The sequence below is a fragment of the Ostrinia furnacalis genome, unplaced genomic scaffold (assembly GCF_004193835.3).
Source record: "Ostrinia furnacalis isolate ACB-3 unplaced genomic scaffold, ASM419383v2 OfSCF0197, whole genome shotgun sequence".
NCBI lineage: Eukaryota > Metazoa > Arthropoda > Insecta > Lepidoptera > Crambidae > Ostrinia > Ostrinia furnacalis.
The window spans coordinates 1-21,251 of NW_021130436.1; the positions used below are offsets into that span (position 1 = coordinate 1).

General features: G+C 40.6%; 1 protein-coding gene across 1 annotated transcript; it reads right to left on the minus strand.

Moving 5' to 3' along the window:
• Positions 1–2,048: 2,048 nt before the first annotated feature.
• On the minus strand, positions 2,049–20,122 carry LOC114355465 (calcium-independent phospholipase A2-gamma). The gene is given in 15 exon segments (XM_028308311.1): positions 2,049–2,305; positions 3,668–3,856; positions 5,346–5,512; positions 6,809–6,932; positions 7,420–7,614; positions 9,093–9,161; positions 9,826–10,020; positions 11,548–11,658; positions 11,661–11,825; positions 12,200–12,213; positions 12,454–12,676; positions 13,723–13,812; positions 16,594–16,731; positions 18,877–19,172; positions 19,319–20,122. Coding segments are annotated over 15 exon segments (2,196 nt in total). The 5' UTR covers positions 19,440–20,122; the 3' UTR covers positions 2,049–2,206.
• Between the last annotated feature and the right edge of the window lie 1,129 nt (positions 20,123–21,251).

Here is a 21,251-nt window from a genome sequence, read left to right on the forward strand (position 1 = left end):
TGTTATTACAGATGCAATGTTTGCGAGGATATCTGGAACAGAATTATTTACTAAACTTCGTTTCCGACTTTCAGTTAGGAAGTGTTGGTTTTCCTTTTTTGTATTTACATGTTTCTTAAATTATCTATTGTGCATGAGCGTAGGGACGGGCGCAATTTTTCAATAACCATTTTCAAGTTATAAATAAGTCACTCAGTGTTTAGTTTATTTTTGGAAAGTAGAAATGATAATTAGAGTTAATAATATTATTAAATAAGTGCTAGCTACGAAATCTCAATGAATATTTACCCTGTTTCTTTCTATTTCATCACGATTGCCTTCCTGCGACAAAAGTTACAAGTAATTGATTCTTATCACCAATACTTGCGACAAGTACCGCTGGAAAATCTGAATAAAGGGTCTGACTTACATAATTCTTCTAATTCTAATTCGGAGAGGTTTTGAACTAGTGACGCTACGGCCGCGGCGATCACTGCTCCTCCAGCTCAGATGAAACTAGAAGATGCGCAATATTCAAAAGACCCAAGAAACAAGCACTAAAAAATATGTCCATCGATAAAAACATTTATTACTCATTCTCGCATTAGAAGAATTATTGACCAATCACTCTACTTATTTTCTATAGGAATCACGTGTTTTTGTGATGAAAGAAAACCCAATAATCTCTTCATACTGCTTATATTCGTTTATCACAAGTTTTACCTGAGTAACAAAAGTGTAAAATTTCTATTACATAGGTTTATTCTCATTCGACACTCAATGCAAATCTATACTTTTAGTATTTCGTAATGTAGGTCCGCTCTTTTAGAGCTATAAGCGTAAACTTTAGCTAGAAACGACGCGATTATTTACGAAATAGGTAGACAATGTTTAATCAGCCGTAATACACATTATTACGACGTAACATTAGTCTGTTGAAACATAACAATAAATGTGATACAACGTTTGCAACTCGTACTACTACATACGTGTCTGCGTATTTCATAAACACATGACTAGATTAAGACTATCCACTAATGCGAATGTTGAAGGCGATAATTATTGCTGACAAACTATTCACTAGATAAAGTTAACTAACTGATAAACTCTCAGCGACGTCACAACATTAAAATTAAACATTAACAATAAAATGCTGAGTAATATAACGACCGTTTATAAAACGTATTCAAATACACTTGACTTCCATTGAAAGCTAGCTACCGCTAATACATACATTGATTATTCGATAATTTATGGAGATCTACAGTTCAAAGTTATTGAAAACAACATCACGAATAACTAAAGCAGTCATCATGCAAAGATTGATGTCAGTTTTCTTAAAATTGAACCGACTACACGAGAATCAATGAATACGTTACACGTATTTATAGAAAAATGAGAATATTTTTAATATATTTTTATCATTATCATAGTTTTATATTATTATTACGTAGCTTATTGTCAAGCAAATCATAAATATAATTTTATACAATTTTATTAATTAATACTTACATCAAGCTTCTGAAAGTCTATTCCAGCTTTTAATTCAATCATTTAACGACATCCTCACAGGTAATATTTAATATTATTCTGACTTAAGTACTCAATCGTAATAGACTTTTAGAAACTTAAACGAATCAGATAACTACGAAAGTATCCACATCCAACTATCTACAATCTACTGTCTACAAACAAATGACCGTTTAAATGTATAATTCAATCTTCAATTTACACTTGAAGTTATTTAGCTATATTATGAAACATTTGTAAGTATGATTAATTTTTTTATAATAATCACTTTATTAAAACCAAAGCATTCATTATAAAAACTGCTAAAGCCTGGTCCGTGAGCACGTAGAATTTTGTCCAATGACCCCAAGCTACCCATCCTTATCGCTCACGCGTAATTATATTGCTGTCGCGACTGTGCGACGCGCGCCCGCTGTGAGTGTGCGAGCGCGACAGCAACATAATTACGTGCGAGCGACAAGGATGGGCAGCTTGGGGTCATTGGACGGGATTCTACGTGCTCACGGACCAGGCTTTAGGTGCATTCAGTTTTCAATCATCCATTGTTTTAGAGTCCATCGTAGCTCCCAGCACCTCACTACTATAACAGTCAAACACTGCACAGTCCTTCCTTCACCAGGTAAGCATAGTCAATGCAATTAGTACCCTATTCCTCGGCGTTAGGGTCTGTATGGCGCGGCGTACGCGCGAGCGGCAGTCAGTAGCCGGGCGTGACGCCCATGAGCAGCGCCTGGTGTGAAGCAAAGTCCGCCACGCGCTGCGCCACGCTGCGCTTCGCCGTCAACCGCTCCGCCGCCTGAAACGTGTAGAAAAATACTTGAGCTATTCAATTCAATTCAAATTGTTTTTATTGTGAACTACGTAGTACTTATTATTTGCTATAATGTCAATGTAAAATGTTGAATATTACAAATATCGAACTGCCTAAGATGGGAAATAAACCTACGACCTTTCGCTTACTGAGCGATTGCATTTCCTACTACTACTACTGCTACTAAGACACTGGATGAACTCGTCGGTAAAAGACGACCCTAAGGCCCTTTTCACACGTCCCGGTTGCCGGCTAACCGGCGCCGGGTATCCGGTGGTGAAGTGTATGGGCATGGTACGTAGCTTTCACATGTTCCGGCGTAATTAATCCGGCATGCCCATACACTTCACGACCGGGTACCCGGCGCCGGTTAGCCGACAACCGGGACGTGTGAAAAGGGCCTAAATCTACCAATAGATAGCGCCGTGTGAAGTTAACTCGCGCAAGTGAAATATTTACAGCACTCTTTAATAATTTTCCGGTATTATATAAAGTTGACTGCGAAAAATTATGTCGATGTTGACAAAGGTGGTGTTTTATTTACGCAAAGCAACCGAGTATTCATTCAACTGATGTGTGTACAAATGGTATTTTCAATCCATAGAAACTTACTTCCAAATTCTAATATAATGTTGTAAAAATGTTCATTTAGCATACTAACAAATTTTATTTAAAATTGTGTGGCTCTTTATCTGTACATTTATCTGTAACTCAAAGGTGACTGACTGACATAGTGATTTATCAACGCACAGCCCAAACCACTAGACGGATCGGGCTGAAATTTGGCATGCAGGTAGATGTTATGACGTAGGCATCCGCTCAGAAAGAACTTTACGAAACTCCACCCCTAAGGGGTGAAACGGGATCCACGCGTACGAAGTCGCAGGCGACCGCTAGTTTTAGATAAATGATTATTATGACCAGCTGCAGGTCTTCATCAACCGCCGAATTCTCGGCATATACTGGCCCGAGAAAATCTCCAACGTCGAGCTATTGGAACGCTGCCACGAAATTCCGATCGACCAGCAGATCAAGCGCCGCAAGTGGAACTGGATTGGCCACACTCTCCGAAGGGACCCCGATCACATACCTAAGCAGGCTCTGGATTGGAATCCTCAAGGAAAACGCAAACGTGGTCGCCCCAGGCAAACTTGGCGGCGCACTGTAGCGGACGAGGCGAAGAAGATCGGCAGGACCTGGAGCGAGATCAAGCGAGAAGCTCAAGACCGAACGAGATGGAGGACTGTTGTGGACGTCCTCTGCCCCATCTAGGGGACATAGGACCATAAGTCAAGTAAGATGATCAGCGGTGCCAGTTGCCATATAGAGTCCTAACTGAAGCCTTACCTGCTGGAACTTGTGTTGGTTTCGTCTCGTGTAAGCTCTTGCATCCCGCAGCATGTCTTGTAAGCGGCCGTCATCGACCTCGTCCATGGCGCACGGGCTCATGAGCGGCGGGTTGAAGCGGAAGTAGTTGCCGCCCGGCAGCAGGTCGTTTAGTACCAGGTGCACACCTGGAATTGTGGACGAAGTGTATTTTATTTACTGTGTGAGGGGAGGTTCAAAATCATTAGATCATTTTCTTTTGGCTAAGATGCGCGCCGTGATAAAATCTTATCGATGATTTTAGACGACAAATGTATGGGTTTATCGCGTAAAATCGATAAAATGCCGCGATAAACGCTTATCACGGCGCACATCCTAGGCTTACTGGTGAAGGAGGTGCACATCATGATTATAATGATGTTAAATACTGGCACGTAGGTCACAAATGAGAGACACCATTATTTTCTCTAACTCTTATAATGTGAACAGCCAGGTACGTAATTCGCTGCCCGCTGTTGTCATTACTGTACATTATAATCCGGGCATTTTCAAGGCTCACTTATTATCTATACTAATATTATAAAGCTGAAGAGTTTGTTTGTTTGTTTGTTTGTTTGTTTGTTTGTTTGTTTGTTTGGTTGAACGCGCTAATCTCAGGAACTACTGGACCGATTTGAAAAATTCTTTTTGTGTTGGATAGCCCGTTAGTTCCTGAAGGCTTTAGGCTATTTATCATCACGCTAAGACCAATAGGAGCGGAGCACCAATCAAGAATATTTCAAATCAGTGATTTTTTTCCTTTTGAGAGCTGACGCTGCGTAAACGGTTAAAGTTTCGCAAAAATCATGTATGACAGGATTGTTCCCCTTTAAAAGTTCTTTAAAAAAGTCCGCGGTAGCATATGTCTATCTTTTAAGGTTGGCTCATAGTAACCATTTTTATGCAAAAAAAATCTGTTTTAAAATAATGCATTATTTGCGAAGGTGTTTTTATAAACATGATATTAATCCTTATCCAAATAAATAAATTATTCACCACAAGTATTTAATTTTAATTATTCTTGCCCTTTACACCATTCGATTTCAATAAATATCTTAGGAGATATCGCAGTTTTAAAATCACATCGCAGCAAAATAATGATCAAGTACTACGCGCGCTACTGATGGATCAATGCACAGGATTTTCCAAAATTCTACCCCTAAGGAGGTAAAAAGGAGGGGCAAAGTTTGTATGAAATAACGAGATTCCTTCGTCCAATCTACTTAAAATTTTGCATAAGCATTCTATAACAGAATTAATNCAAACTGCGGAAAATGGCGGAGGAAATACATGATTCAGCATGAATTATCATGAATAATATAACCTACTTATTTACCTCTCAGTGTCTTGAGGCAACTTAAAAAAATACATTCTGTGTTTTTATTATTATTTAGGCAGTTAAATACTGCACAGTATTTAGTACACCATTTTCTTTGTTTTCTTCCATCATACACAAGAATACGCGTTCGTGAGTCAATGTTCGCGAGTATGTGAGGCCTTGTCGAATAGTATCCTGTAGGTGGGCCATCGTGCGTGTTTTGTTTTCGATGTAAACTCGCGGAGATGAACACGCCTGATACTACTTACCATGTTTATTCGCAAATAAAGTAATCATTATGATCAGCGGTGCCAGTTGCCATATTAAGCCCTATATCCGTACCTGCTGGAACTTGTGTTGGTTTCGTCTCGTGTAAGCTCTTGCATCCCGCAGCATGTCCTGTAAACGACCGTCATCGACCTCGTCCATGGCGCACGGACTCATGAGCGGCGGGTTGAAGCGGAAGTAGTTGCCGCCCGGCAGCAGGTCGTTTAATACCAGGTGCACACCTGGAATTATTAGAATTGTGTTTTATTTACTGTGGGAGACGGTTCAAAGTCATTCGATCATTTTCTTTTACGTGGTGTTCTGTAGGGCTGGGATGCGCGCGCGATTATCAATGATTTTAGATGACTAACGTATTATCACGTAAAATCGATAAAATGCCGTGGTAAATGCTTATCCACCTACAAGGTGGACCGACGACATCGTAAAGGTAGCAGGGAAGCGCTGGACGCAGGCCGCTACCAATCGATCAACATGGAAAGCATTGGGGGAGGCCTATGTTCAGCAGTGGACGTCCTATGGCTGAAATGATGATGATGATGATGATGAAATGCTTATCACGACGCACATCCTAGGCCTGCTGGTGAAGGAGGAGCACGTCATGATTATAATGATGTTAAATACTGGCACGTAGGTCACAAATAAGAGACACCATTATTTTCTCTAACTCTTATAATGTGAACAGCCAGGTACGTCATTCGCTGCCTGCTGTTGTCATTACTGTACATTATAATCCGGGCATTTTCAAGGCTCACTTATTATCAGGTACAATCGTGATCAAATACATGACTTGTTAAATATAAAAAAAACATCGGTTCGATCGTGTTCGACTTACGCTGGTTCCAATCCTAATCCAAATCTGTCCATTGTCTCAATGTTTTTGGTAAAAATATCTGCGGTTTTCGATGTTCTTACATTTTCATTTTGTTTAACCCTTCATTTGGCAGTGATGCTTTTAAGCAACAACCACTTTGAATATTTCTACAGGACCTAATAATAAGTTTTGTGCAAATCTTTCGATTTTGNTATAAGAAAAAAATATTTTCATGTTTATTTAACCTGATTTTTATTCAAACATTTAGATAATAACGTTAAAACATTTAAAAATAATCGTATGAGAACGTTTTCGACTTCTCCACGGACGAAGTCGCGGGCAAAAGCTATTTGTAAAATAATTAGACTAAATTATTAAAAGTGCCTACCCAAAGTCATTATTCCACGCGGACGAAGTCGCGGGCACAGCTAGTCAGGTATAATCGTGACCAAATACATGGCTTGTTCAATATAAAAAACATTGGTTCGATCGTGTTCGACTTACGCTGGTTCCAATCCTAATCCAAATCCGTCCATTGTCAAATTTCAATGTTTATGGTCAAAATATCTGCGGTTTTCGATGTTTTTACATTTTCATTTTGTTTATAAAGACTATTTGAACAATATTAAAGCGTAAACGCATCAAATATTTTGGATGTTTAATCTAAAAGTAAATTAAATTTGACTTTTTAAATCCGGATTTGGACCCTTGTCCAAGGATTGAATATTGGAAACGGGTGTTAGGGAAAAATAGCTCGATTCAANCCCGAAGAGCAGCTTGGCCTCGTGCAGGCCCACGCCCGTCGGGTTGTTCACCATGATGCCGCCGTCCTGTGTTAAAACACCAATAAATAACTCAAAACTCTTAAGTCATTTTATTTTTACAGATAGGCTTTTAATAAAAAGCACATTTCATGGGCGAAATTATGGACGAAACACACTTATTAATTCAGAAACGGATCGTGACCGTATCGATTCGAGGCGGTCAGTGTTCTTTGTAAACTCCGTCCTACGACACACGCATATCCGCAGCGTAACATGAACGCTTTGTCTTGCGGTTGACAGCACAGCAAAAGGCGATACAGTGTTGATCCCTTTCTAGGTTGATTTTACTAATTTGATTTGATTTTAATAATTATGGGGGCTATGTCGGACGATTTGGTGAAGGTCACGGGAAGTGCCTGGATACGAGCGGCGCAGGACCAGTAGAAATCCTTGGAGGAAGGCCTTTGTCCAGCAGTAGGAGTCATTTGGCTGCAACGCACGAAGTGCTATTTAAACAGTCTAATGCAACCAAATAAATGTTGTCTCGCCTGACCTGGTGCAGCAGTCCATCGAGTCGGAACTCGTCGAAGTACGTGGGCGCGGCGGCGGAGGCGCGCACGGCGTGCCAGAGCCGCGCGCGCGCCGTGCCCGGGAACACGGAGCGCACGCGGAACCCGCACTCGTAGGAACGGAACAGGAACGGAGACAGCCGCGCGCCCGAGTTCACCACGCATGATACTAACGCCATCTGTGAAACACAATACTGTTATCAGCACACTCAATCTCTCTTTCACTCCAAGAACACATTAGAAGGATATGGTATGACCTACTCTCTCCACCCTGCGGACCTGGTCAGATAGGATTCGCACATTTAAAGCTTAATCGCTTTAGAATAGTTATCTACGGGATTCCTATGATGTACTTTTCGATATTCGTCGGCCGTTTGGTGTAGTGGTTCAGAACGGACTACTATGCCGAGAGGTCCCGGGTTCGATTCCCGGCCGGGCAAAAATTGAAATAATGAATTTTAATTGCTGTGACGGGTCTGGGTGTTTTCTATGTATTAAAAAAAAAGTATATAAGTAAATATGTTTATCCCGTCGTCTAGTACCCATAGTACAAGCTTTGCTTAGTTTGGGACTAGAGGCGCAGTGTAAAATGTCCAAGGATATTTATTTATTATTGTTTATTTATTTATTGTCTGCGATGTTTCAGCACTGTTGTAAGCGTGATAATAGCCACGATAGCCAAGCGGTGAAGGGGTCGGACTGGCCGACTCGTAAATACTCGTAATCCAGGGAACGTGAGTTTGGTCCCTGACGCTACTCGACTATAATTGTGGTGAGCTCACGAGCATATTTAGTTAAATTTATGACGATCTGTGAGTCACCAAACTAAATTTCACGCGGGTAAAAGATAGTTAAATCATATGCAAACGTCATTCCGTGTGCCAGAGGCTAACGTCAATAACCCAAACGAGGCAGACAGGTGTTTTCTATTAATACGTGCATCAATTATGACGTGCTATTACCTAGTGCCAAATAAATGCATTTTTCGAACATTACTCTGATCGAACCACAATCGTCACGGAAGCGTGTAAATCGTCGCGGAAGCGTGTAATACATATTTTCTTCGAAGTAGACAGGTGTAATAACATTAATTCCCCTTGTCAATTTATTCTGTACAATTCGCAATTAGATTATTTTCCTGCTAGAGATCCAAATTCAAATTAAAATTCTTTATTGCTCCAATGTTGGTATATAAAAGATCAATAAAGTTATGCAACGCCTATTAGTTGCTTGTCATGTCTACGTCATCTAGATACCAGATGGCAATTCGTTGGCAAGTAGATACTGTTTAAAATTAAAATTATCTTTCGTATTTCTTCCAAGAAAACAGTGGCTTTTTGACACACTCAATTATGAACAGTTTGAAATAAATGACTGACAGTTTTCGAAAAAAAAAGGCAAAGGCAAAATCAGGCATCAGATCATCATCATCATTTCAGCCACAGGACTACTGCTGAACATAGGCCTCCCCTAATAATTTCTATATCGCCCGGTCGATAGCGGCCTGCATCCAGCGCCTTCCTACTACCTTAATGAGGTCGTCGATCCACCTTGTGGGTGGTACTAGATCGGGGTTAGATAATCATGCTTATGTAGATATAAATAGGGTCCATAACGATTGTCGGCCGCAAGCAGCAGGAGTGCGTCCACACTCCACAGNACCGAAGAGCAGCTTGGCCTCGTGCAGGCCCACGCCCGTCGGGTTGTTCACCATTATGCCGCCGTCCTGTGTTCAAAAACCAATAAAAACTCAAAACTTATAAAAGTAATTTTATTTTTGCAGATAGGCTATAAAAAGCACTTTTCATGGACGACATTATGGACGAAGCACACTTAGCAACTCAGAAACGGATCGTGACCGTATCGTCTCGAGGTAGTCAGTATTCTTTGTATGAAACTCCGTCCTGCGACGCACGCGAATTCACAGCGTGACTCGCCAAACGTTGGTCTCGAAGCGCCGGTAGGGTAATCTTTTAGATTATGAGACTTATAAAAGCTCTTTATTTTAGTTTTATATTTGACGATTCGTAAGTGCTCGTGTGATCGAATCTAAAATGAGGAGATCCGCAGGAGAACCAAAGTGACCGACATAGTCCACAGAATTGCTAAAATTAAGTGACAGTAGACGGGGCACATAGCTCGCAGAGCTAATCGCTGCTGGGACAGTAAAATTCTCGAGTGGCGACCACGGGCCGGAAGGCGTAGCGTGGGCAGGCCTCCCACTAAGTGGACCGACGATCTGGTAAAGGTCGCAGGAGGTGCCTGGATGCGAGCAGCGCAGGACCGGACGTTGTGGAAATTCTTAAGGAGGCCCTTGGCAGTGGACGTCTTGGCTGAAACGAACTACAATTTAAAGTCTATGCAGATAATGAAATGTTAACTTTTCTGACCTGGTGCAGCAGTCCATCGAGTCGGAACTCGTCGAAGTACGTGGGCGCGGCGGCGGAGGCGCGGACCGCGTGCCACAGCTGCGCGCGCGCCGTGCCCGGGAACACGGAACGCACGCGGAACCCGCACTCGTAGGAACGGAACAGGAACGGAGACAGCCGCGCGCCCGAGTTCACCACGCATGATACTAACGCCATCTACAAACAAACGACTGTCATCAGCACACTCAATCTCTCTTTCACTCCAAGAAAGAACACATTAGTTAAAGTACGGCCAACTGGCAGCGATACAAAAGGTCGGTACGACTTTCGAGTTGACAATATATTCTGTCTCTTCCCATTTTGTGTATTTGTCGTAATGAGCGTCGGGTGATGTTTGCAGTTCGCTCCTTTATTAATTAGGTAGTTGATAATTTTTCTTTTGTCACTTTGTTTACTTTTTTTTATATAAGTTTATATTTTTCACAACAAAATTTTATTCATAATGGTTTGCCCAACTTTATGTGTATATTCAACTGTGGAAACTTAATTGGTTTGTGTTTTCTTAATGCACCTAAGTTAAATTATATTGTAACTGTATGTTTCCCAAAAATAAATAAATAAATAAATGTGTCGTTCTCCCGCCAAAATATTTCAAAGTCAGACGGGTTCACCCATGACATTAGGTTTGTTTACATTTGTATCGCTTCTCGTTGGCCGTACATTAGAAGGATATGGTATGGCCCACTCTCTCCAACCTGCGGCCTATCTGGCCTCATATTCGCATATTTAAACCTTAATCGCTTTAGAATTAAATCTACGGGATTCCTATGATGTACTTTTCGATCTTATGTCTGCGATGTTTCAGCACTGTCGTAAGCGTCATAATAGCCACGATAGTCGAGCGGTGAAGGGATCGGACTGGCCGACTCGTGATCCAGGGAACGCGAGTTTGGTCCCTGCCGCTACTCGATTATAATTGTGGTGAGCTCACTCGTGACACAAGCATATTTAGCTTAATTTATGACGATCTGTGACAAACTAAATTTCACGCGGGTAAAAGATAGTTAAATCATATGCAAACGTCATTCCGTGTGCCAGAGGCTAACGTCAATAACCCAAACAAAGCAGACAGGTGTTTTCTATTAATAAACGTGCATCAAATTATGACGTGCTATTACCTAGTGCCAAATAAATGCATTTTTCGAACATTACTCCGATCGAACCACAATCGTCACGGAAGCGTGTAATACATATTTTCTTCAAAGTAGACAGGTGTAATAACATTAATTCCCCTTGTCAATTTATTCTGTACAATTTGCAATTAGATTATTTTCCTGCTAGAGATCAATAAAGTTATGCAACGCCTATTAGTTGCTTGTCATGTCTGCGTCATCTACATACCAGATGGCATTTTGTTACTTGCCAACGTTACTGCCAATGATACCGTTTAAAATTAAATTATCTTTCGTATTTCTTCCAAGAAAACAGTGGTTTTTTGACACACTCAATAAAGTTAAAAAATGTTTCCCATTTCAATATTTTTGAAAATACCTACAGCAAAGACTAGTGAAGTAATAAATAGCTCAAAGAAAAACAGTTTGAAACAAATGACTGACAGTTTTCGAACAAAAAAGTCGGAGGCAAACTGGTCTGGTACCAGATCGGACTTGGATAATCACACTTATTTGGATATAAATACCCTATTTATCCGCATTCAGCAGAAGTGCGTCCACACTCGGGTACCTTGGGCGAGTTGTGGCGGTTGCACTGCGTGAGCGTGCAGTCGCCGAGGTTGTCGCGCAGCAGCCGCTCCCAGGCCGCGGTGTCGTAGTACGAGTGCGTCCACACTCGGGTACCTTGGGCGAGTTGTGGCGGTTGCACTGCGTGAGCGTGCAGTCGCCGAGGTTGTCGCGCAGCAGCCGCTCCCAGGCCGCGGTGTCGTAGTACGAGTGCGTCCACACTCGGGTACCTTGGGCGAGTTGTGGCGGTTGCACTGCGTGAGCGTGCAGATTAGCACGGCACTAAAGAAATTTATTCAAAACTGCCACGCGGTCTCGTGCTAGATGGGCGTCTTAAAGGCCACCTTCTATCAACGGGAGCGCGTGGTAAGTAACTTGCTTCTGAATGTATGTAACTTCCTACTTTTTTATTTTTAAACCGGCAGACAGTGGTGACTGAGTTTGTTGCGGCGCTTCTTCTCAGCACTTGCCAAATGTTTGTCTCGAAGCGCTGGTAGGGCAAAAAAAGAATGAGACATGTATAGGCTCCTTAAGAGCATTTGACGATTTGCAAGAACTAATTTAATTAGTCTAAACAAATAAAGATAATTTTGATTTTGATTTTATAATGAAATCTATTTGTTTGCACCTTTTATCTTTCCGTATGACGTCAGGACAGTCGACATAATATCTAATAAGATACGAGCTTATCTTTGTTGTTTTACAACCTTTCTCTAAACAACGCCATATAAAGATATCCAAAGTATAAATAAATATGAATTATGTTCTTGCGCATAATATTTTGTCAGTTCTTGCGCATAATATTTTGTCAAACTAGCAATCAAAGTTAAGTCAAACAAGAGCTATAACATTCCCAGTTGCAATCTAACCCCCGAACACCGTTTAAGTTTCAATCATTGGTCCTTCGAGCCGGACACGTGATGACGCGACTCACCGATGACGGCGGCGATGATGGCGCCGGTGCTGACGCCGACGATGTAGTCGAAGAGCTGGTGCACCTTGCGGCCGGCGAGGCGCTCGAGCGTGCGCAGCAGCTCGATGGCGATGATGCCGCGGATGCCGCCGCCGTCCAGCGCCAGCACGCGCGGCCCGCGCCCGCCCGGCGCGCCCGAGTACCCCACCAGCGCCAGCGCCTGCCCACACCCCACCGTTAACTTAATAGACCAACAACCATGAGCTGTCGAACGACACCGATTTTAAGATTTTATACTTTCGCGTTCCATTTCAACTAAAATAGTAAGACACGGGTCTTAACGCGACGTTTATTAATGAGTTACATTATATTAATGAGCCCGAACGGACGACGCCGCGAACCGCCAGTCTGCTTGTGACCACGGCTGCAGCTTCGCAGCCGAAATGTCAAGCGTGAGTACATAATGTAACTCATTAATAAACCGTGGCAGCCTAACCTAGTCCTAGGACAAAATATGTATGTATGTATGTATACCCCTTGTATTTGTGTCTGTCTTGTTGGTTGTCCTAAATAAATAAATACCTATAATAAATCTCTGAACCGGTCACCGCGTTTCTGAAGCACTATTTCTCATAAACATTCACGATTTCACTAACGTTAAATCTGAAAATTTTAGCGTGCCACTAAGTGCCTCTGAACAGTCAAAACGGTTCTGTTTGACGTGACGGCGACGGCACCACACATCTCTTTTTATCACAGAGTGTGGCTGCTAGTGACATCTCGCTCGCTCAGTTCTTTGTTGCTTTATTTCGCTAGGTATCCCACATTATGCATCTCACACACAATACTGTACTCCTTGCTGACAACTAATGGTTACGTTCCACGGTTATTTGTACCACGAGATGCAAGACTATCAAACATTTCTACCCAATGTTACCCATCATGATTATCATCCCAACAATTTTGAAGAATCTTGTCGCTAAAGAAAGAAAAGACTATGACGTACTTTTGTTGCAAAAATAAATATCTAAGAAAGTGAAGAAAAGAAATGGAAAACGTTAAGTAAAAAATTGATTGATATCGAAAAATAAGATACAAGAAAAGACTTTCTGTGACATATGTGATAATGATGCGAGAGGAAGATTTTTCTGTACCAAACTTGATCGCTAATATCTATCACGCCGAACCCACGCGGGGAGGTTTGTTTTTATTTATACTATCTGGAATAAATCACACAATATGAGAATGTTTAACGTGTAAACTCACCTCGTTAACCATTCCATCGATTTCTTTGGTAGCGGGCGTGTCATCGTTCAGCTTTGACCGAACTCGCAGAAGTGCTCTTACTGCGCCTTCCTGTCAACAAACAATAAACAATCATAAGGTTATCAGTATAGATTTTTTTTTCGGAAGGTACCTACGATGGAATTTACATGCGTATACTATTAAGGGTAGATTCGACCAAACAAGAGTAAATATTAATCTCAGAATAAGTCAGTTATTCGACATTTTGACATATTTCCCATACTGAAACAGCCACTGAAATATACCAGTCATACCAGGAGTTGGTGACCACGGGCTGGAAGACGTAGCGTCGGCAGACCTCCTACTAGGTGGACCGATGATCTGGTAAAGGTCGTGGGAAGAGCCTGGATGCGGGTAGCGCAGGACCGTTCATTATGGAAAACCTTGGGAGGCCTTTGTTCAGCAGTGGACGTCATTTGGCTGAAACGAACGAACGAACGAACCAGGAGTTATTCTCGGATAAAAGTTTGGTCGAATCGGGCTTATACGGTCGGCCGTTTGGTGTAGTGGTTCAGAGCGGACTACTATGCCGAGAGGTCCCGGGTTCGATTCCCGGCCGGGCAGAAATTGAAATGATGAATTTTAATTTCTGTGACGGGTCTGGGTGTTACTATGTATAATATGTATGTATTTAAAAAAAAAAAGTATATAAGTAGTATATCCGTTTAGCTAGCACCCATAACACAAGCATTAAGTTGCTTACGGTTCTATATTGGCTTACATAAAATTCTAAATCCTATTCTTTGTCTTACTACCGATTTGTGTTCATAATAATCTCTCTTCATAATTTTATTTTTCATACTTTTTTTATTCATAGATTTTTATTACTACCATCGGAGCTCCTAACAGTTAGTAATCATAATTTTTTTTATCAATACTGTTACTACCAAGAACCATTTAAAATACATAATTTTTATTTTCAGATCTTTTTTCTTCATAACATTCATTGATCATATTGTTTTAATTAATAATGTTGTTACTAAGAACATACTTCAACTCATAATGTTGTTGTTCAGAATAATTTACTTTATAACAGACATACTCGTATCTTTAAAAAAATCATATATAATTTAATAGAGTAGATAAACATGCAGAGCATGCAGCATGCATTGGTATCTCCTCGTCTCCGGCGCTGCGGGATGTGCAGCCCTTCCGCCCTTGCGTAACGAGCTTCGTTACAGCGGGCGAGGGCTNACGAACGAACGAACGAAACTCAATTATCATACTTGTTCACAGGGGTAGTGACTTTAAAAAGGTTAGGAACCACTGTGTTAGACGAAACCGATTTTGGTGTTGAGTTGTGTGTCAGTTCGTTCGTTTCAGCCAAATGACGTCCACAACTGGACAAATGCCTCCCCAGTTTTCCATAATGAACGGTTCTGCGCTGCCGCGATCTTTGCCAGATCGTCGGTCCACCTAGTAGGAGGCCTGCCCACGCTACGTGTGTGTCAGTATCAGGATTATTTCACTGTTTTGTACAATAAATGCCGTGGCAGCCTAACCTAGTCCTAAGACGAAATAGGTATGTAAACCCCTTGTATTTGTGCCTGTCTTGTTGGTTGTTCTAATTAAATAAAAATAAATAAATCACTGAACCGGTCACCGCGTTTCTGAAGCACTATTTCTCATAAATCGTGAATGTTTATGAGAAATAGTGCTTCAGAAACGCGGTGACCTGAACGTAAAATCTGAAAATATATCAGAATTCTAACTTTCAGCGTGCCATTAGGTGCCTCTGAACTGTCAAATAGTTGCAAAAAACGGTTCTGTTTGACGTGACGGCACCACGTATCTCTTTTTATCGCAGTGTGGCTGCTAGTGACATCTCGCTCGCTCAGTTCTTTGTTGCTCTATTCCGCTAGGTATCTTAACTTTATGCAACCCACACACAATGCTGTACTCCTCGCTATACTACAGACGACTAAAAATGGTTACGTCACACGGAGATTTGTACCACGAGGTGTGACACTTTAAAGAACATTTCTACCCAATGATACGAGATTATCATCTAACAATTTTGAAAAATCTTGTCGCTAGGGAAAATACTACTTTTATCGCAAAAAGAAATATTTGAGAAATTGAAAACGTTAAGTAAAAAAAAATTGATTGATTATCGAAAAATAAGATACTAAACGGATAAGATGATGCGAGAGGAACATTTTCTGTGACAAACTTGATCGCTAATCTCTATCACGCCGAACCCACGCGAGGAGGTTTCTTTTTATTTATAGTTACTATCTGAAATAAATCACACAATATGAGAATGTTTAACGTGTAACCTCAGATCATAGTTTCTATGATCTGAGCGTGTAACTCACCTCGTTAACCATTCCATCGATTTCTTTGGTAGCGGGCGTGTCATCATTCAACTTTGACCGAACTCGCAGAAGTGCTCTTACTGCGCCTTCCTGTCAACAAACATAAACCAATCATAAGGTTATCATGTGTTTTTTTCGGGAGGTACGACGGCATTTACATGCGTAAGGATGCATTCGACCAAACAAGAGTAAATATTAACCTCAGAATAAATCGTCAGTTCCGACATTTTGACATTATTTCCCATACTGAAACTGCCACTGAAATGTGCCAGTTATACCAGGAGTTGGCGACCACGGGCTGGAAGTCGTAGCGTGGGCAGACCTCCTACTAGGTGGACCGATGATCTGGTAAAGGTCGTGGGAAGAGCCTGGATGCGGGTAGCGCAGGACCGTTCATTATGGAAAACCTTGGGGGAGGCTTTTGTCCAGCAGTGGACGTCATTTGGCTGAAACGAACGAACGAACGAACCAGGAGTTATTCTCGGATAAAAGTTTGGTCGGACCGGCCTTATACCTTGATCGCGTAGTCCCGGGCTTCGGGGTACTGGTGCAGGTGGTCGATGAAGTGCTCGGCGCGCTTGCGGCGGCACTCGGCCGTCTCCGCCGTCACCAACGCCGAAATCACGTACGCCGTGCGAGAGTGGATCGACGTCTGCAACAACAGTTGCGACTCAAGATGTTATATCCCTTTAATCTTCCAAACTTTTTTTTTTTATGCATAACAAGGCAGGTATTTGACCACAATCGCACCTGATGTTAAGTGGGATGCAGTCTAGGATGGTACATATCTGCCCTGTAAATGCTTATTCACTCTCGCCTTGAAGAGGCCCGGATTATAGTTTTCGGGAAAGACAGCAGCAGGCAACGAATTCCAGTCCCTAGCTGTTCGCATTATAAAAGAGTCATCGAAACGCTTAGTGCGAGCTGGTGGAATGTCAACAATATAGGGATGGTACGCTAACCTGCGTCTGGTTCCCCGATGATGGAAGGGGGCTGGTGGAATTGTAAGGGTGGGACCCCTTACTAGCGTCTTTCGAACGTTGTCGTTTGCCCAGCGGCTTTTTTGGAACAAGTAACGCAACGCTGCGCAGGTGCTGGCGAGACAAAGACGTTCGAAAGATGCTAGTGTGAGGGAGGCTTTGCTTAGGCCCTTTCTACGAGCTTGGGAAAGCTCGCTAAATCGTGGATCCCATAATTTAATGAACCACTCGTGTGAGATAAAACTAGCCCGGCGATGCAGAGAAACACCTAGCAATCAGTGAGAGTTGAATGATAATTCTGAAAATAATTGGACTCTCTGTAGCCCACTAGCACAAAAACTTGCTCATTTCGACATAAGAAATCTAAGAAAGCATTCTTGTTTTTTTTAATCACACTTTCTAGAGAAAGGTAGACCTTTTCAGCGCATTTTTAATTGGTTATGCGCTCTGCCTTTTCAGCGTATTTTTATTGGTAATGCGAACATTTTAATAACACTAGGTTCGTTTAACGAATCTGTTTGTGTACTACAGTAAGAAATAAAGATGTCAGGCTTTAAATTAATGTAATAGTCTTAAATTAAATCAGATTGTGGATGGTAGAGGAGTCAAGGTTGCGCGTTAGAATAATAACCAGTGCGTGTGTGAGCGCCGCGTTTTTTTGCGCTGGATTTTATTATCAACTGCGTTTCGAGGTCAAGTGAGTTATCATGTTTGTAAATATTCAATATTAGGTTTAGGTATTAAAATATCTAACACATACGTGTAACTGAAAACAGTCAGAAGTAAATAAGAAAAACAAATTACATAAAAATTTCTACTTTAGAATTTCTCAGCAAGTTATTTTCATTTAACTAAAATATGATGTAACTTTGTACCTATTTTAATGCTAAGTGTAATTGCCAATAAATTTTGATTTTTTTGTATCATTTAATATTTATCTCTTTATGGAATCTATATTTTATTTGAATATTTAAATAATAGATTTTGGTGAGGGCCAGAAAATAAGGGAGCCTAGGACCCTGTGCCATTACAATATCACTCCACAGCTCTGCATCATTGGGTTTTCAATCTTATGAACATCACAAACTGCTTATTAAAACTACATCATACTAATTATAGTAAACTTGAATGAATGAATGCAATAACTAAAATAAATTATCATACAACCTCTGTATGTTACACTAAAAATTATTGAGTATTGAATAACTTATTAATACATTCATTTCAATAAAGATTTACTGATAGTTTATCACATCAGCTGTTTTGTTTGTTCCAAGTAATGTAATGTCAGTGATCGTTTACCCAACACTTTCTCTGAGACGTGATACAAGAGTGGCTCGGAGATGCAAGCATTTATTTACGTAGATAGCATGATAAAGAAAGCCATAATCTTTCAAAACATATGCATATCATTCCATATTATTGACATTATCAGCATATTATAATAAGTTTATCTAATCCATATGACCTAAAAACAAATAACAATTTTTTTCAGTTATGTCCAGGTGAAGGCATTCTTTCTTTTTTTGACCATTCCAATATTTTTAATTATGCATAAATACTTCAAATTAATTGTGTCTTATAGAAACTTTAAAAAGACTAAAAATAATTGATTTTGTTTAGAGTTAAGTTCGCCTTAGTTTTAAAAAAAATCTGTTTATTGTAAATAAAGTACTGTAACCTCCTAGATTAAAATTAATCAATTAATTGTTAGTGAATGAATCACTTTTTTAAGTGTTACTACATTATTATTTAAAATAATGTTTTAGTCTACAATAATAAAAAAAAAACAATACCTAATTTGGAAATAAGCATACCTTGGTGACAATAGGTTTGTTGTTTTTCCAACTGGAATCTGAAATTTTTCCAAAATGCAGATCTTTTTTCAGCTTCAGCCCCTGCAGGAACCCCTCGAAGGTGATCTCCTTGGCCTCCGAGCCCACCGTCAGCGCCTCCTGTGACACTTTCTGATCAGCCTTCTCACTCTTCTCATTATTAGCAAGTTTGGTTTCCGTACCTTCAACCGTAGTGGCATTTGCTACATGTTTTGTCGTGGTCTGTTCGGTCTCTTTCAGTTTAGCGGACACAACATTTTCAATTTTCTTTATTAATTCTGCAAAACAAAATTAAGCAATGATACACAGAAAAATTAGAATTATAAAAAATCATCCCTCTAGTTCAGTAAATGGTTGTTCGATTTATGCTTGGTTGTGGATTTTAATTCAATTACTAACATCAAAGTGAATGCATCGCACTTACGATCCCATTGCTCGGGTGTAGCAGGCTTGATTTTCTGAACCAACTTTTCAACTTCAGCATTCAAGTTTGTCAGGGAGAGGTAGTGCCGTATGACCCGCCACTGGCTCCCGAGCGAAGACATCTTCGGCTAGTTTATTGACGACTCTTCTAGATCTCTCTAGCACTCATACGATGGACTTAAATAAGTTCAATACTGCCTGTGTTAGTAAACAACACAGAACACCGTGGGTACAACACTGCACGCTTATAACAGGTAAAGATTAATCTGAATACTTGCGATATCACAAGTACCACCACAAAACACAGTCACTATTGTACAATTTCACATAAAACTGAGTTAATAAACCTTGGCAAAAATCGCAAAATATAAATAAATCGATGACAGTTCAAATGACGTAAAATCGGACGATCAGTGCTGCCAACATAACCACCGCACAATAACAAATCACCATTCACTTTCGTTTTCGGTGTAAGATTTGGGTCAACAATAAAAAAAACACTTCGGTAAATTCAACTTAGGAGTTACCTCTGTAAGCTCTGAACAATTACTAGTTCAGCTGAAAGTAATCAGTAACATTTTATACTAATGTCAAAACATGTTTTGCGAGAGCAATGAGATTGACTGCGCGTTAGGTGTGTGACTCGCAAACGCGCGACGATATGAAATGACGATGTTGGCTATACGGCGCCACACCTCCACCGCGGCTCAATGAAAACACAGCGAAACGTAAACAAACATCGTATGATCGTGTTTTGTAACCGATCCAAGGAAAGACTTCCGCGTCGCATCATACCGCCCAATAAGATCTAAATTACAATGTATTCATTAGTATTATGATTTTATACATTTTGAAGGATACCTACTTACCATTTTTCCGAACTTTTTTCTAAAAATGATTTCTTTTCCAGTTATTATTATTTTCAGAAGAAAAAAAGAATAAATTCATATTTCCTTATTACCCACCACAGATATCTGTGTTACCCACACTTACTACTTATTCTCAAAGAAAGTTCTTTTATTGAAGGTAAGTTTAAGTTATTATAAGAAATACTAGAATTAATCGAACGTATTTTATTTTTAGAAGTAGAGCGGACATTAGCATCGAGGTCACCGGGTAGCTGTGTACCTATGTGCTACGTGCAAAATAACCAAACCGTTATCATGTTTTGCTCTTTTGTTATTATCAAAGCAATTCGTCATACAGAAACCACGCATGCTCATTTCTGTTGCATGTTTGTGCCCCAGCACCCACGTGCTAGAGCTGTAACAGCAGTAAACAACAACAGAACATAACTCTCAAAAACAGTTTGTTTGTTATTGTTCGTAGTTTAGTTGGCACAAGCGCATTTAAACCAGTTGACCGTTAAAAAAACTAATAAATATTAGCTAGTTCTTTACTTTGCACTGTTTATCATATTTTATTTAAATGGTTAACCAACCTGATATTTGTACAATAGAAAATGGGTCTTATCTAAATATATAAAAGGAGAAACTGACTGACTGACTGACAGATCAACGCACAGCCTAAACTGCTAAACGTAGGCACTTGAAATTTGGAAGGGACGTAGCTTAGGTACCGTAGAGGTGCACTAAGAAAGGAATTCCCGAAATTCCCACGGGAACGGGAATTAGCGGGAAAAACGGGATTCACGCGTACGAAGTCGCGGGCGACCGCTAGTTAGTTCTATTGCTTTTTGTGGATTCCGTGGAGATAAGTATTCCTGTAATCAGGTTTCAAGACGCCATCGTGTCCAAAGCTCGGTGGTAACTTTGGATAAGTGCTCGATGCGCGCTCAATAAATATATTCATCACTTCATTGACTGCACTTTAAAACACAAAATAACGCCAGATTTGCTAATAAATATATAATGGTTTTACATTAAAGCAGACCGAACCGGGCGATCGCGCTTTCCATTAATCAACTACCCTCT